Here is an 18,264-nt window from a genome sequence, read left to right on the forward strand (position 1 = left end):
AGGAGATGATGACTGTGAAAACGAGAGGAAGAGTGAAGAAGGAAGAGGTAGAAGGAAAAGGAAGAGGCGTCGACGGAAGGATAAGAACGAACTGAAGGGAGGAAGCAAGCAAAAAAAAAGTATAATGATAAGGATGAGAAAAGAAATATATATATATATATATATATATATATATATATATATATATATATATATATATATATATATATATATATATATATATATATATATATATATATATAATGTGTGTGTGTGTGTAAAAGAAGAATTAGTTCCTCTTACCCTTATCCAATCACCGCCACGCTCACGCTTCTCGATAATATAGCCTGTGATAGGTCGTCCGCCTGTGTTGGTCGGAGGCTTCCATTCCAGAGAGCAGGTGGACGGGCTGTAGCCGGTGATGTCTGGACGCTCTGGCGCATCCGGAGGGTCAAATGGATTCTTGGCCTCCACTGGCTTGCCCTCCAGCGGCTCCGACACGCCGTACATGTTCTCGGCACGCACGCGGAACCGGTACTTCTTACCCTCCTCCAAACCCTGTTAGTGGCCACGGAAAGGGAATTATGAGGCGGCGCTGACAATGTATGCAAGAAAAATGAGGTCAGACTCAGGAAATATTTTATTTTATGCCTTTATACTGACTTATATCTAATATATATTTAAATAATATTTTTGGAATTTAATAAAAATATACTTGACAGTGATTTTTAACAATCACCTCAAAATTTTTCTCTGTCTCCTAATGTTTTCTCAGTCTATAATCTATATTAAGCCATTTTAGACATATACCTTACATGGCACTAAATATCCAACATTCACTTCTCACTTCACTTTCTCAGTATATTCAGTCTTTCTGGATTAACAGCAATTTTAATTTTTAACATTACTAAACAAAAATTCCTTCCAGTTAACCGTTAAAAAATAATTAATAACATCACTGGAGCCGATGCAGGTTCCTTTTTTATCGGCCTCCATCAGTGTTAGTGTAAACATTTCTTTCAAATATTTATAATTTTCAAATTATATCGTTGCGACGAACGCTATCTAAAACTTTCTCGAAATACAAATAAATACAATTTCGTTTTCTATTATTTCTCTAACTGTATCATGAATCCTTTATAAAATAAATATACATAGTTTTGTACAGTACGGATATCAACACAGTCACGGAAGCCGGTGATTATGAAGCAAAGAATGTATTGTCTCCTGAAGCACTGGCCAGTGCCATGGTGGTGTGGCGGACAAGGCTTCAGGTTTCAGTTTGATTGCTAATGGATGGTCGAGACTCCTGGGTTCGAATCCAGATCAACCGAAGTATGTTTGCTTTATAACCACGTTTTTCCGTAGTTGAATTGATATTTACCTTGACGGTGAAGTTGCACTTGGGGCAGTAGCCAGGCACCACCTTCCAGATGTCGTAGTTACCCTCTGCTTTTTCAACCACGTAGCCGGTAACCTCGGCACCTCCATTATCCTGGGGTGGCTTCCAGGAGAGCGAGATAGTGTGGGCTGTCACATCCGTCGGCGTCAGCGGGCCGAGAGGAGGACCTGGCTTGTCCACTACGATGACCTGTATATGACAGGAAACATATTACCGTGATAAAAAGATGCCATTTTAAAGATATATAGACTAAGTGCTTTAAAAGTGACTTAATAACAATATAATCAGTAAATATTTACTTACAAAAATGCCGATACAATTATTTTTGCAACGAAGCTCAACATACTGTATGATAGAAAGAGACAGAAATTGATATCATGAATGAAGTGATATGTTGATATGTGGTATGTTGATGCTGCACTCTTGGTGTCGGCAAGTGTATGCGGTGTAAAACGTTGGGGTAACACTAACCTCGATGTTGGCGGAGTCCTTGCCGTAAGGGTTTTCGGCAGCAATGGTATAAGTACCGGAGTCTTCCCTGCGAGACTTGTCCACGAAGAGACGACAATGGTCGGGGGTAGTCTCCATCTGACAAACACACAAAATGGTTTCATTATTTAGGTGCTTTTGAGAATTTTCTTTGACATTTTAAGTTGCTAATAATGATTTTAAAAGCGAGTAAAGATTCTGAAGGCTTACCTGTTTTATAGTGTACATTCTATTTAGTATATAAATTTATCAAACCTGAAAGCTTCTCATAAAAATCCTATAAAGAGAACTATATATAATTGATATGTGTGCCAACAAACTGAAAATAGTTAGTGTTTCGCCATATCTGTTTTGAAAATGAATGTAAATAGAAATGCAGTGTGCTTTCATTTGTGAAAACATAATGCAGTTCAACAGAGGCCTTACCCTGGCCCATAAAAATGCATATTATTCTAGGTGAGTAGTCAGCGAGTCTGCATCGCTATTAAAAGAAGAATGATTAAGCTCCATCAAGATGTGAATGACCCGAGGCTTCAAATTGGCAACATTTGATCAGTTTTGCCAAAAAGATGAAAAATACAGAAAGAGAATAAGTCATAAGAAAAGATTCACATTGAGTATAGCATCGTGAACAGATGGATCATTTTTGACATTCGTTATTTCCCAGCAGAAACCATATCCACCCTCCATTAAAAAAAAAAAAACAGTATTTGCATCTTGCACTCTACGAAGAGATGCTTCTTCATCCTGAGTCAAAACCGGCACTCCTATCCTTATTTAGCTAGAAAACCTCTCTGCCCCACAGTGAACCAAACACTAACCGAGGTCCTCTTGCTGGGCTCTATCTTCTTGTTCTGCTTGGACCACTCGCAGGCTGGTTGTGGAGCACCAGAGAGCGGGATCTTGATATCGATGGGCTCGCCAGCACGCACCTTCAACTTCTTGCCCAGGAGACCGTCCAGATACAACTTGGGAGCCTCTGTCATGGTAATATTGCATTGGTCAGTACCACAATAGGCTAGTATGAGTTAGTGGAACTGATTAAGATAATTATTTGTGTAGCTTGTTGGTGTGAGGGCTTCATTTGCTCTAAGAGGATATGTGTGGGGTCAGCCTTTGCTAATTTGCCGGTGTATGGGTATGATTTGTGTTACACTGCAAGTGTGGGCATGATCTGTAGTACATTCCGAGTGTGTGGGTATGGTTTATGCTACATGGCAGGTGTGAGAGTGTGGCTTGCGATACTTTGCGGGTGTGTGACCATGATATATACTACAATTCACATCTTAGGGACTGGTTTCCGCTACATTGTGGGTATGGGGGTGAGGAAATGGTTTGTGTAATTTTGTGGGAGTGACTTGCTGGAGTATGGAAGCGACTTCCATTATTTTGAAGGTACGGTGCAAGAAAGGTAGGCTGGGTTATCGGTGTGTGAGAGTACCTTGTGCTATCTTACAGGTGTGTTAAGTAATGTAGGCTGTTTTGCTGGTGTGTTAATGTGATGTAGTATGTATGTGATGTAGAATGTATGGTGTATGGGTGTGGTGCTGGTATACGGAAGTGATACAGAATGTGTCACTGGTGAATGAATACATTGTAGAATGTGTTGCTGGTGTATGAATGCAGTGTAGAATGTCTTGCTGGTGAATGAATGCAGTGTAGAATGTGTTGCTTGTATATGGACGTAGTGTGGGTTGTGTTGCTGATGTATGGCAGTGGTGTAGGTTGTGTTGCTGGTGTATGGATGTATTGTGGGTTGTGTTGCTGGTGTATGGATGTAGTGGGTTGTGTTGCTGGTGTATGGATGTAGTGGGTTCTGTTGTGGTGTATGGATGTAGTGTGGGTTGTGTTGCTGGTGTGTGGATGTAGTGTGGGTTGTGTTGCTGGTGTATGGATGTAGTGGGTTCTGTTGTGGTGTATGGATGTAGTGTGGGTTGTGTTGCAGGTGTGTGGATGTAGTGTGGGTTGTGTTGCAGGTGTGTGGATGTAGTGTGGGTTGTGTAGCTGGTGTATGGATGTAGTGTGGGTTGTGTTGCTGGTGTAAAGATGTAGTGTGGGTTGTGTTGCTGGTGTATGGATGTAGTGTGGGTTGTGTTGCTGGTGTAAAGATGTAGTGTGGGTTGTGTTGCTGGTGTATGGATGTAGTGTGGGTTGTGTTGCTGGTGTATGCAAGAAGTTTGGGTTGTGTTGCTGGTGTTTAGAAGTAGTTTGGGTTGTATTGCTGGTGTATGGATGTAGTGAGAATTGTGTTGCTGGTGTTTAGAAGTAGTTTGGGTTGTGTTACTAGTGTATGGATGTAGTTTGGGTTGTGTTGCTGGTGTATGTAAGTAGTTTGGGTTGTGTTGCTGGTGTATGGATGTAGTGTGGGTTATGTTGCTGGTGCATGATGTGTGGGTTGTGTTGCTGGTGTATGGATGAAGTGTGGGTTGTGTTGCTGGTGTATGGATGAAGTGTGGACTGTGTTGCTGGTATATAGATGAAGTGTGGGTTGTGTAGCTGGTGCATGGATGTACTGTGGGTTGTGTTGCTGGTGTATGGATGTAGTGTGGGTTGTGTTGCTGGTGTATGGATGTACTGTGGGTTGTGTTGCTGGTGTATGGATGTAGTGTGGGTTGTGTTGCTGGTGTATGGATGATGTATGAGATGTGTTGCTGGTGTATGGATGTAATTTGGGTTGTATTGCTGGTGTATGGATGATGTGCGAGTTGTGTTGCTGGTGTATGGATGATGTGTAGGTTGTGTAGCTGGTGTATGGATGAAGTGTGGGTTGTGTTGCTGGTGTATGGATGTAGTGTGGGTTGTGTTGCTGGTGTATGAAGTGTGAGTTGTGTTGCTCGTGTATGGATGATGTGTGGGTTGTGTTGCTGATGTATGGTTGTGTTGCTGGTGTATGAAGTGTGGGTTGTGTTGCTGGTGTATGAAGTGTGGGTTGTGTTGCTGGTGTATGAAGTGTGGGTTGTGTTGCTGGTGTATGGATGTAGTGTGGGTTGTGTTGCTGGTGTATGAAGTGTGGGTTGTGTTGCTGGTGTATGGATGTAGTGTGGGTTGTGTTGCTGGTGTATGGATGTAGTGTGGGTTGTGTTGCTGGTGTATGGATGTAGTGTGGGTTGTGTTGCTGGTGTATGGATGTAGTGTGGGTTGTGTTGCTGGTGTATGGATGTAGTGTGGGTTGTGTTGCTGGTGTATGGATGTAGTGTGGGTTGTGTTGCTGGTGTATAGATGTAGTGTGGGTTGTGTTGCTGGTGTATGGATGTAGTGTGGGTTGTGTTGCTGGTGTATGAAGTGTGGGTTGTGTTGCTGATGTATGGAAGTGGTGTAGGTCGTGGAACTGTTTCAGATGCACTGATTATGTAGCATGCTACAGATGTTATAGTATGTTTGCTGAAGAATACTACAGTGTGTTGGTGTGAGTTGTGAAGCAAACGTCAGAGCTCATGACTTACGTGGTAAGGGATGCGTGTCATATGACAGATGTCATGCTACGAGTTATTAGCCATGCGATATATGTCATGACAGATTATGAAGCATACATAAGAACATAAGAAATGAGGAACACTGCAATAGGCTTGTTGGCCCATACTAGGCAGGTCCTTCTCAAATCCAACTCACTAACATGACGTATATGATGTGGGTAATAAAGCATCTTACACACGTTATGATATGGATGTTGTAGCATACTACAGATGTTTTGGTATGGATATTAAAGCATAATCAATGTCAAATTACTGATTATGCAGCGTACCACAGATGTCATGATATTTGTTGTGAAGCATATTGCAGATGCAGAATTCAACAAATTATCTGGGGTTTGTTGACAATTATCATGTTTTGCTGATTTATGGATGAAGAATAATGACAATGGGTTTTCGGCTAATTTGTAGATAAAAATAGATTTTTTTAATTTTGGATTTATAAATGAGAGCAGACATGTTTCATATCAATGGTATACAATACCTACAAAAAGTAAAGATAACTAGATGTTGCACAAGTGTCTAATTAATCAGAATAGATGTGATTTATATTTAAAAGTGAGTTTTTCTTGTTCAATAAACTTGTTGGTTGAGGGAATCAAGGGTGATTTACTCACCGCGCATTGGCTTGGCAGTGATAGCCTGTGAAGGTTCTGAGGGGTTAGATGGGCCCATCTTGTTGTTGGCAATAACTCGGTATTGGTACTGCTCGCCCTCGTTGACGGTGTCGTCCACGAACTCTGGGGTGCGCACGGGGTCACGGTTGACCTTCTTCCAGCGGCCAGAGTGGATGCCGCAGCGCTCAACATCGTAGCCTGTGATTGGAGAACCTCCAGTGGAGCGGGGAGGAGCCCACGAGATCTTGATGAAGTCCTTATCAGAGTCTGTGCAGGTTGGACGGCCAGGAGCCCCAGGCACATCTGTGAGAACCAGAGACCATTGATCAACCATCTTGAAGATGAGAGTTCCTCCAGGCTATTAAAAGTCAATTCAGCTGGTTGATCCAAAGTAAAGCAATCATTCATCTCAATAAAGAAAATGTACTGTCATCATCACCCGACACAAAATACCGCTACGCGATTCTGACCAGAAGAAACAGTAGGTCAGCAAGAAGAGGCGATTAAACTACAAATTAGGCAAAGACTAACCTGCTGAAGACTTGGCAGTAACAGGTTTGTCCGACTCGAGAGGTTCACCACGACCCTGCATGTTTTCTGCCCTCACACGGAACTCATACTGGGTTCCCTCTAGCAAGCGCGGTACTGTTGCGTGGTTCTGCTTGGGATCCACCCAGTTGACTGCTGGCACCCAGCCTCCGCCATGCGAGATGTCCCGCTTCTCAATGACATAGCCGCTGGTGAAAAAGAAACGGAATGAATATTTTAGGGCATCTGGTGCCGATGCAGCATTTCTTGGATTCAAATATTTAATTTATTACCGTTCATCTCTGATCTGGACCAATTATTGGTTATTTAATTTGATGTGTTTTGTTTTTCTTTGTCATTTAACAGGAAACGGAGAAACTTTGGTGAGGAAAGAACAGATATATTATAATAGTCACAAAATGTGATAAACCCGAGTGGGTGTCACCGTCAAGGGCAGAAGCGTACAAGGCCAAAGGAGGTAACCATAGTTTCCGTCAAGAAGTGACGGAGTCTGCATAAAAGATTGTCGGGTAGGTGGGCAGCTGTAATGAGAGCATCAGTGCGCTGGAGGATTACTATAATCGGTGGCATCATATTACCGTAAGGTATGTAATATCGACGTGATGATGGGGGTGCAGGGCTAAATCCAGCAAGGTAATACAACTCTTAGAGAGTGGGAAGCAAGAATCCTTGGCCAGGATCAGGTCAGTTCCCTTTAAGGAAGCGCCATGAAGATGTCAAATTTTATATCTACTCAGATGATGGCAAGCAGACTTACAACTTTAATATAAGAGCACAAGTAGAATATGATACAGCCGCTCTATTGACCCCTACGGGTTTAGCTCTTCCCATAATAATAATAACACTACTACTACTACTAATAATAATAATACAAAGTATATAATGAATGAGTGACTCACGTGATGGGGCTGCCACCATCGTCAACCGGCGGTTTCCAGGACATGACTACGCTATTAGCCTGCACCTCCTCGTACACCAGAGGACCCTCGGGTTTTCCAGGTGTGTCCAACACAACTACCTGGAAGGTGCCTTCATCCTGACCACTCTCGTTCTTCACCCGAATGCGGTACTCGCCAGAGTCATTGCGCATAGTGTTGACTGTGTGCAAGACGCTGTGGTTATTGATGGCAGTGATGGTGGTTCGCACATCAATCTGTAGCTCCTTATCATCACTGAACCAAAATACGTCAGGCTGTGGTTCACCGATGTAATCCACGTCAACGTGAAGGACCTGGCCAGCCTTGATGCGCACGTCATACAGGGGACCAAGAATCTTGGGTGCAACTGTAGGGATATTATTTTGAATCAAATTATATGGATATATAGTAAGTTGCCGTCATGAATATTCAGATATGAATTATTTAAAAGGAAAAAATAATAATACTCACGGTGCCTTGGCCTGCAAATGACAGCGTCTGAGGGTTCAGATGGTTCAGAGTTTCCGACTTTGTTGACGGCAACAACCCTAAATTCATATTCCTGCCCCTCTGTAAGATTAGGCACTGTGCCCTTGGTCTCAGGGCCAGTGACACGTGCTGCTGTCTGCCAGTATGGTGAGCCACGTTCTTTCTTCTGAATAAGATATCCAGTGATGGGTGCACCACCATCGTTAGTCGGGGGCGTCCATTCCAAGTCCACATGATCACTGTCCCAGTCCACCACGTTGGGGCGACCGGGCGGACTTGGCTCGTCTGCCAACAAAATAAGCGTCAGGAAATGCAACATTTATTTATTTTATTATTATTAATTATTATTATTATTATTATTATTATCAATACTTGGAAATCACTAAATCTGTATGGGTCATGCATCAGGAAGTGCAAGAGATGGAAACTGTGGTGTAGTTATCAGATATTTTTTGATCGTGATCGTCTAAGAACTCATATATACTAAAATACTCACCCTGGGCATTCTTGGCAATGATACTCTTAGGAGTACACAAAGGTTCAGACTCGCCAATAGCGTTGACAGCCTTGACACGGAAGTGATACTCCTTCATGTGGACGAGTCCATGAACGTCAGCCATCAGACCTGCCACCTCAGCTGCCTCGGTCCATGTACCACGAGACACATCCATCTTCTCCACCAGGTAGTGCAGGATGGGAGAGCCGCCGTCATCACTGGGAGTTTTGAAGGAGACTTTGCAGCTCTCTCGGGTGACGTCATACACGTTCAGTGGGCCCTCAGGAGGAGAAGGTCGGTCAAGAACGATCACGGTACCTGAAGCAGACACTTTGCCAAGGTCATTTTCCAGCGTCAAAGTGTAGCGGCCACTGTCAGTGCGCTGGGCGAAGGGAATGTCCAGGATTGTCTGCTTACCGTAGGTCTGCAGGTCCACTCGTTCTGACTCCACAACAGGTGAACCATTGACGGTCCATGATACCTTGGGTCTTGGGGCTCCGCGGATTGGTATTGTGTAGTTAAGGCGCGTGTTAACCTTGATGATAAGATCCCCAAGGTCTTTTGTGTCTATACCGGGCTTCTCAAATCGAGCCTTGCAGACAACTGGCTGTGAGGAATCTGAAGGATCAGAGTTTCCTGCCTTATTAACTGCAATCACACGGAACTGATACTCCTCACCTTCAGTAAGATCAGGTACAGAGGCCTTGGGCCCGTGTTTTGCTGGTAACTCAAGAGCCTTCTCCCAGGGTCCAAACCTCTTCTTCTTCTCGACTATCCATCCTGTAATGGGGGCACCACCGTCAGAACGAGGTTCCGTCCATTGGAGATCGACACGATCCTTGTCCCAGTCCATAACCTCTGGTGTGCCAGGTTTGGTAGGTTTGCTGTAAGGATCCTTTGCGGTGATAGTGTCTACGCCAGTGCATGGTGGACCCTGACCTTGGCGATTAACAGCCGACACACGGAACTTATAGTCGTGATCTTCAATAAGGTTGTCAACGTCGAAGCTTGTACCCTTGACTTCTCCACACGGTACCCAGCGATAAGTTTCCATATCCATCTTCTCGACAACGTAGCTAGTGATATCGGAGCCTCCGTCATCCTTGGGTGGCTTCCAAGCGATAGAGCAACCACTGCGGTTGACGTTTGAGTACTTAATCGGTCCTTCAGGGGCGCCAGGCACGTCAAGCACAGTGATGTTGACGGTACAGGTGTCCTCACCATTCTTGTTACGAGCGTTCAGTGTGAATGCTCCACTGTCTGAACGCCTGCAATCAGTGATCTTGATTGTTGTCATGTAATCCTCGTTGATGATGGAAAGACGATCACTGGGGTAGAGGTCGTTGTCCCTGACTCTCCATTGTTTGGTGGCGGGAGGTTCGCCTACCACCGGCACTGGCAAGTTCAAGTTATCTCCGGCCTTGACCTTCACATCCATCATGGCATTGCGGTCAATGCGAGGAGGAACTGAAAATTGAACATATCATACATAAAGTATATTCGAAAAGGAGCTAAAAATGCAGAATTTCATTGGCGTATATTTCAAACAAATTTGACAATGCCTATGTAAATAAAGCGATACAGTGTCTTTGCCATGTATTATGGAGTAGGTGAGAACAGAAAAGGAATAGACTTCAAGAAATCGCTAATAGACATTAATCATAGGGGCGTTAGGTACTAGTTCGTCAGTTTCCTGAAAGCAGGAAAATGGAATTTACTGGAATATGAAATAGTAAAGACAAACTTTGTTGTCTAAAGACACCTGATTCCTAAACAGTTTTCGTCCACGACCCAAAATATCACATTCGCCAATTATAGATTATAGATATATAGATAATATAGATATATAGATATAGATATATATATATTATAGATATATAGATTATAGATTATAGATAAGATTATAGAAGCAAATTATAGATAAGTGAAAAATGAAACTGGTAAGACTAGTTACAAATTTGACTACAAAAGAAATATTGAGGAGAACATTTTTTAAATTAAACAAATCCCCTTAATTACAAACTGAAGTTTGTGAGAAGTATCTAGTTGCAAACTTATGAATACAGTAATTCACTCTAAGAACAAATGTTCTTCTATATACTTGAGTACTTTCATCAGAATAACGTATAACAGATTCTCGTAAATATGAGTTAAAGTAGATTCCTAATACAGTGGACCCCCGGTTAACGATATTTTTTCACTCCGGAAGTATGTTCAGGTGCCAGTACTGACCGAATTTGTTCCCATAAGGAATATTGTGAAGTAGATTAGTCCATTTCAGACCCCCAAACATACACGTACAAACGCACTTCCATAAATACACTTACATAATTGGTCGCATTCGGAGGTAATCGTTATGCGGGGCTCCACTGTATATACACTAAGAGATATATAGACCGTTCAGCATATAAACTCTCATAAATATACATAATATGGCTTTAGAAACGAAAAAGCATTAACGCCGATAGACGAAACTTAAAAGTTCAGGTGAAGAACCGAGGCTCGACCCCTGCAACAATAAACCATCCAGGATAAATCTACGAGTACAGTAAGACAATCTCATGAATGCAAAATTAAGAAATAAAAATGAGTAAGAAAATTGGAAAATGAATGCTAGAAGTTAGGGCTGAGGTGTGTGTGTGTGTGTGTGTGTGTGTGTGTGTGTGTGTGTGTCTAAAACACACACACACACACACACACCTACTTCTACACACACAAAATAGTATCTCACCAAGCAAAGTGTCTACCGACAAATGCATTTAACAACTAGCAACTACAATATATGGGAGTGGACGTGTCAGCAGATGGGTCTATGAAAGACGAAGTGAACCATAGAATTGATAAAGGGAAAAAGGTGAGTGGTGCACTGGGGAGTCTGTGGAGACATAGAACGTTCCTTATCCATGAAGGCAAAAAGTGGAGTGTGTGAGAGTATAGTGATACCAAAACTCTTATATGGGTGTGAAGCATGGGCTGAGAATGTTGCAGCGAGGAGAAGGCTGGAGGCAGTGGAAATGTCGTGTCTGAGGGCAATGTGTGGTGTGACTGTTATGCAGAGAATCCGTAGCTTAGAGATCAGGAGGTTCAGAGTTACTAAAACTACTATTCAGAGGGCTAAAGAGCGGTTTTAGAAGTGGTTTGGACATTTAGAAAGGCTGGAACAAAACAGGATGACCTGGAGTGCGTATAAATCTGTAGTGGAAGGAAACGGGTTAGAGGTGGTTCTAGGAAAGGTAGGAGGGATGGGGTAAATTAGGTTATGTGTGTGCACGAGGCTTAGACATCCAGGAAGTATGTTAGATAGGAGTGAGTAAAGACAAGTGGTTTTTATGACTTGACGTGCTGTTGGAGTGTGAGCAAGGTAACATTTATGAAGGGATTCAGGGAAACCGGTTAGCCAGACTTGAGTCGTGGAGGTGGGAAGTACAGTGTCTGCACTCTGAAGGAGAGGTAGAGATACGTTGCTGTTTTTGAACTGTAGTATTGACATGCCTGTGGCAAGACAGTGACGGAGTGATGATGAAAGTGTTTCTTCTTTTTCGGGTCACCCTGCAAGTGGCAGCAAGGATTTAGTTGAGAAACAAGAGAGAGAGAGAGGAAGAGAGAAGCGTGCACTTACGATTCTTGGGTCTGGCGACGTGCGGCTTGGTAGGTTCAGACGGCTCACCCGGACCAGCCTTGTTGACAGCCACGACGCGGAACTCATACACATTACCCTCGAGAAGGTCAGGGATGTGAGCCTTGCACTGGTCACCCTCCACAGTGGCGCACTTGTCCCACAGTGGGCTATTGTATACACCACAGAATTAACACATAACATACAGTACACTGAACAATATTTCAATAACACATTTCAAGTTTGTAGTATACAGATGATTTAAAATATTTTTAGCAAAATTAGTAAATAATTTAACTAAAACTGCTACAGAGATAGACGCAGTTTATACAGCAATAGATGTTTTAAATTTTTTTAAATAGGACAATTTTTTGAAACGCAGTTCCTATACATGGAAATGCATCATGCACACATACATGACACCAGCTTAACAGGAAATTCTAAACAAATAACTCTAACATAATGAAAAGTCTCCGCAGGAAGCACATCAACATTCAGATTACATCATTAATTCCATCCGTGCATTGTTTCTATAGCAGAGATACAGACAAAAAGTGCGATGTTCCTGCAAATATTCCCAGAAAAAATCTGCATATTCACTGCGTTGTTTTTAATAAAAATTTATTGTAAAGAATATAACACTGACATCCCTAAATGAGATAAATATGGGTGAAATTCATATTTAACAAAGATGGATGATGGGATGTTAGATGCTTATATATAAATATATATATATATGTATATATATATATATATATATATATATATATATATATATATATATATATATATATATATATATATATATAAGAAGGGTAGTTGTCTCATGCTCAAGTTTACAACGCGGTGTTGTACAGTGTGACAGCCAAGACAGATAACATCAAGGTGATAGTATGATTTTACTGAAAGACTCATGCTGTCAGGATTCCATTGGAGCGCGTCCGTATTGCCTTGCAACATGCACAGTATGTAGTGAGTTGTACCAGTCTCGTGACTGCAGACGACAAAAAATTACATTTAAAACTAAACGCGTATTTTAATTCAATTTTTTGGAAAAATAATCATTATAAATATTGTGGCGGTATATTCATTTGTCTTTCTATATACAATAATGTCATTGTTCTTTGAATATTTCTGAACTTCTTCGGGAAAAGGTAATTATGCGATTAATTATCTTTAGAAATCTCTCCCAAAGCGTAAGTAAAGATACACAAGACACTTAAATACTTTACGAGTATCCTTCTTGTTCTTAAAGACTGGTAAGAGACCGGCCACAAGGCGTCCATGGAACACTTCACCAGCATCAATTTAATATAAAATTCTCAGCTTGAGATTAAATTCCTTGTTTAAAGACAAGTGAAACTTGTATAGGATAGAGAATATATTTTGATGATAAATCTTTTCTTTAGTAGTTGTCTTAAGTCTAAATAAGATTTGTTAAGAACTAAGGTGTTTTTTTAATGAATAATGTAACATAATATCTGTTGTTACAATGGTAATATTTGTGACTTAATACTAGCTTTTTAATAATGCTACAAAATTACACAACTGTGAAGTAACCATAATGAATTTAGTCCATATTGAATTTCGTTTTCCTAGATATAAACTCGTCTAGAATCTGCAAGTGAACGCAGCCACAGGACGTGTGAACGCAGCCACAGGACGTGTGAACGCAGCCACAGGACGTGTGAACGCAGCCACAGGACGTGTGAACGCAGCCACAGGACGTGTGAACGCAGCCACAGGATGTTTGAACGCAGCCACAGGATGTTTGAACGCAGCCACAGGATGTTTGAACGCAGCCACAGGATGAATATAAGAGGCCACAAGATCTGTTACGTTGCCACAGGTTTTGTGAACGCAGCCAAATTATGTGTGAACTCGACAACAGGATATGCAAATGCGGCAACGGGATGTGTGAACGCGATTAAATTATGTGAACGAGTCACATAATGTATGAACGCAATGTGAACATTTCAAGCAAATTAATATGTAACTACTGGCAACCACATATATACTCGTAGGTTTGTTTTACCTCCTCCCTTCAATGTCGAGTTTTAAAAAAATATCGTATCTGGAAATGCATAAGAAAATCAGGAGTCAGAAATGTGGTCATCAGAGGTCAATATTTATGTCTTTTGTTGTCCTCAGAACTAATTTATTATTGGTTAATTCTTAATTTTACAAGTATTTCTTTTACTGCTTCTAATATAAATTTACTAATTCCTAATTGATCCTAATTTATCCCACACTGGAAACTATGATACCTTAAGACAGGAAATAACTTGTGGAACATACTGTATATATTTTCCAGAAATACAGTAGTTATATGTAAATAGATGACCATACTGTATTTAATAATATTTATGTCATAGAAAATGGGAAACTGAGCCTGCGCCTGCACAGAAGGACAGTCGCCATTTTTGCTTGAATTAGAATAACAGACGTTTGTTAATAATGGGAAGAATTTTCGTGCTCTAGAGGTTAAAATTGGGTTGACACCTCTCAAATAGGAGGCGAAATTGTTGGGTGTGCATTCCTGCATAACTTGAGATATCAGGCGACAGGACAGGACAACTCCAGGAACCTCAGATAAGCTGTCTAATTTATGTTTAAATTCTGGCCAGTAAATTTTTCATAAATGTAGGCAAAAGGGAGGGTCCTGTACATGACACATTAATCTCCAGTCAAGTTGGTGAGTGTTATGATTAAGATATTCTCCTTCTGTTATATGTATGTATATATATATATATATATATATATATATATATATATATATATATATATATATATATATATATATATATATATATATAATCCTTTTTTAATTTTAATATACAGTCCACAAATTTATATATTTACCAGCATTCCTGGTGATGTATATTTCATTTATTTAATAGGTCCAGAGCAACTTGTGGATATGACAGTGGTAGGTATCGAAGGGGGACATTTTTTGCGACCTAGGTGTCCCAAATTCCTACTTGTATAACTGATAAATAATAATCATCTTTATTCATTTACTGTTATGTACATAATGATACATTCGGATAAATGCAATTTTCCACATAACTCACTAAAATTTAAAACCCTTCTTTTTAATGTTTCCTTGTTAAATGTACGTATTCAGAAAAAAATATGGGCTTCATGAAGCACTATGAGTCCCATCTTAAAGATTTTTGGTACTTGTGCTTCAAAAAAATTCTCCCTTACCAAAACAGTCAGTAAATAAACAAGCTAATGTATCTTAAGAACTCCGGCGAGCACAGCTACCTGGAGGGCATTCCGGGGGTCAACGCCCCCGCGGCCCCGGTCCATGACCAGGCCGCTAAACTGACAAAATAAACTAATGAATCAAAACGAGATTTTACAATTACCAGTTGTTAATTTTATGATGTCTGAGTATTTTATTCTCGATCACCTGCTGATGTAATATTTTACAGTGTTTGATTATCGTGGTTTCTGTCTCACCGTTGTCACTCACGTCACCGTCGTCACTCACGTCACCGTCGTCACTCACGTCACCGTCCATCTGCCACTAGTCAGCACTCATCTCAACCGTTTTTCAAACAATATATAACCACTTCTGATATTTCTACGTGTTGACTATCTAAACCCGTTTTTATCTCACCTCTTAATCTATATTTCGAGAATCTACATTCACTTACACTCCACTTTTTCACCCACGTGTCGACAAACAATACCTACTTGTAGCGGTCTCGTTTCTCTATGATGTAACCAGTGATGGGTGCTCCGCCGTCAGTTTCTGGCTTCTTCCATTCAAGGTCCACGAAGTCAGTGTCGAAATCAGCGATGTCGACGTCCTTCGGCGAACTTGGAGGATCTGCCGAAGAGGGAGATCAAGAAACATGATTAAAAGGCTGTCTGCATCAAAATTTATATAATCGGAGCTGTGTTACATTAAATATGTTGCGTTAGATTTGTTACATTAGATAATTCAATATATCATTTCTCCTAGCACACATTTTGCATATATTACCCTGGACGAGTTGAGCACTTCCAATAAATATGAAATAATGTTAACTTTGCACCCCTACACGTGCATGTATATATATATGTGTGTGTGTGTGTGTGTGTGAAAAGATAGTGAAATTCCAAGCGATTTCGTGACTTCTCACATTATCAAGGAACTATAGTTCCTTGATAATGTGAGAAATCACGAAAGCGCTTGGAATTTCACTATCCTTTCACAGTGGTTGTTTTGTATATTCTGATATCACCTGTTTACTGTGATCTTATTATATATATATATATATATATATATATATATCTATATATATATATATATATATATATATATATATATATATATATATATATATATATATATATTGTAAGCACGAACAAGTGGTATTTAATCAATAACAACATTGCGACTAACGGGGGGATCGAACCAGTGTTGTTTTAACCCTCCTCATGGTAAGCGAAAATTCACGACGCCCTAACCCACTGGACCATACAATCTTACAAGAATCACGCACCCAGCAGAGCTAGGTGTTGTACCGTGATCCGAGAACATACGATGGTGTTGGTGCCTCAGAGCTATTATCATTTTACTCCTCGTTTATGTACTAGTTTCCACAAGCAGAATATATAGTATATATACATACATACATTGGTACAGGTTTTTTTTTAAACTTTAAATGATACAGTGGAATAAATGGCTACAAATTAATAAGTACAGTAATTTAAGAATTTACATGCATGCAGAATTGAAAAAATAAAAAAAATCTTAGATTTAGATTAAGTTGCAGCACCTCGAGTTGGGTAAAATGCCAAGATGCCGAAGGCATTCCTTATTTGGATTACCACAGCGAGGTGCTAGAAGGAAAAGGCGCGCGCGCGCGGGCGTGCGTGTGTGTGTGTGTGTGTGTGTGTGTGTGTGTGTGTGTGTGTGTGTGTGTGTGTGTGTGTGTGTGTGTGTATGTATGAAATTTAAAGTAGGATTAATAAATTGATATATGAGCTGTGTATGATGAAATTAGATACAAATATTATCACCACACCACAGTGTTTCAGGATATGAAATTAAAGTTACTATCATGCTGATGAAGCGAAAAAGTTGTGCTGATAGACTTCAAAACTTACCGAATGGATTCTTGGCTTCGATTGCCTGCTGAGTGACCAGAGGATCGGATGTGCCCAGGCGATTGACAGCCTTAACGCGGAACTTGTATTTGTGTCCAGGTGTGAGTCCCTCTACGTTAAAGGTTGTTTCTTTGCCAGCCGTCTCGCCTGCAGGAACCCAGCGGCCGGTGGCTTCATCCAGCTGCTCCACGACGTAATGATCTATGGGACAGCCACCGTCGTCAGCAGGTGGTTTCCAGTCCAACTTGCAGCCCTCTGCGTACACTTCAGAGACCTTAAGTGGACCCACCGGCGTTCCAGGTTTATCTGTGGAATGAAGTGCATTATGAAGAGCCAGATCTTCGTGGAATAATTTCTGGTTCGTTTGTATCACAGGTGGAATTATTAGAAGCTTGAAGGTCTTAGCTATTAGGATACATGTTGCAGTATAATCAATTACATAATTAACAGCATATGCATCAAGTTCAACTTACCAAGTACAATGACCTCCACATCTGCCGAGTCTTTGCCATTGGCGTTCTCTGCCGTAATGGTGTAAGTGCCGCTTTCCTCTCTGGTTGCTCCAGTCACTCGCAGCTTGGTGTTGTAGTCGTTGTACCTGATGTTGGTTACGGAGCTGGGTTTGATATCCTTCTTTTTCAGGAGCCACTTCTTTTCCGGCACAGGCTCGCCAGACACGTTGACATCGAAAACGAAACTCTGGCCAGCCTTGATTCTGACGGGAACCAGGTTTGTGCGGTCAATTTTAGGAGGCATGTTCTTTGGCTTGACAGTGACAGGATGAGTGGCATCAGATGGGAGACCAGGACCAGCAGGGTTGACGGCTCGGACTCGGAACTCGTATGTTTCACCCTCAATCAGATCAGGCACAGAGCAGCTTGTCTTATTAGCCGGCACCTCACATGCCTTATCCCACCCGCCGTACTTGTCTTTCTTCTCCACGATGTACTTCTGGATGGGGGCGCCACCGTCGCTCTTAGGCGGCTCCCATTTAAGGTCCACTTTATTTTGGTCGTAATCAGCCACCTGCAAATTTTCGGGCTTGCCTGGTTCCTCTGTATTTAAAGAAATAAATAATAAAGTATCTTTGCATATACAGAAAATAATATTTCAACAGTAAGAGAAAAGTTATAC

The 18,264-nt window shown here is 41.2% G+C and overlaps 1 protein-coding gene across 1 annotated transcript in view; it reads right to left on the reverse strand.

Moving 5' to 3' along the window:
- bt (projectin protein bent) overlaps positions 1 to 18,264 on the reverse strand; it is a 237,117-nt gene that overhangs the window by 72,072 nt on the left and 146,781 nt on the right. The window contains exons 71-83 of the mRNA XM_070090071.1: positions 17,604 to 18,185; positions 17,131 to 17,436; positions 15,730 to 15,865; positions 12,028 to 12,194; positions 8,409 to 9,875; positions 7,895 to 8,197; positions 7,406 to 7,790; positions 6,489 to 6,694; positions 5,958 to 6,260; positions 2,692 to 2,849; positions 1,853 to 1,969; positions 1,364 to 1,570; positions 283 to 537 (exon numbers count right to left, since the gene is read on the reverse strand). Coding sequence (XP_069946172.1) covers positions 283 to 537; positions 1,364 to 1,570; positions 1,853 to 1,969; positions 2,692 to 2,849; positions 5,958 to 6,260; positions 6,489 to 6,694; positions 7,406 to 7,790; positions 7,895 to 8,197; positions 8,409 to 9,875; positions 12,028 to 12,194; positions 15,730 to 15,865; positions 17,131 to 17,436; positions 17,604 to 18,185 — 4,592 coding nt within the window. The remainder of the gene's footprint in view (positions 1 to 282; positions 538 to 1,363; positions 1,571 to 1,852; positions 1,970 to 2,691; positions 2,850 to 5,957; positions 6,261 to 6,488; positions 6,695 to 7,405; positions 7,791 to 7,894; positions 8,198 to 8,408; positions 9,876 to 12,027; positions 12,195 to 15,729; positions 15,866 to 17,130; positions 17,437 to 17,603; positions 18,186 to 18,264) is intronic.

This window comes from Cherax quadricarinatus, chromosome 30 (assembly GCF_038502225.1).
Source record: "Cherax quadricarinatus isolate ZL_2023a chromosome 30, ASM3850222v1, whole genome shotgun sequence".
NCBI classification, from domain to species: Eukaryota; Metazoa; Arthropoda; class Malacostraca; order Decapoda; family Parastacidae; genus Cherax; species Cherax quadricarinatus.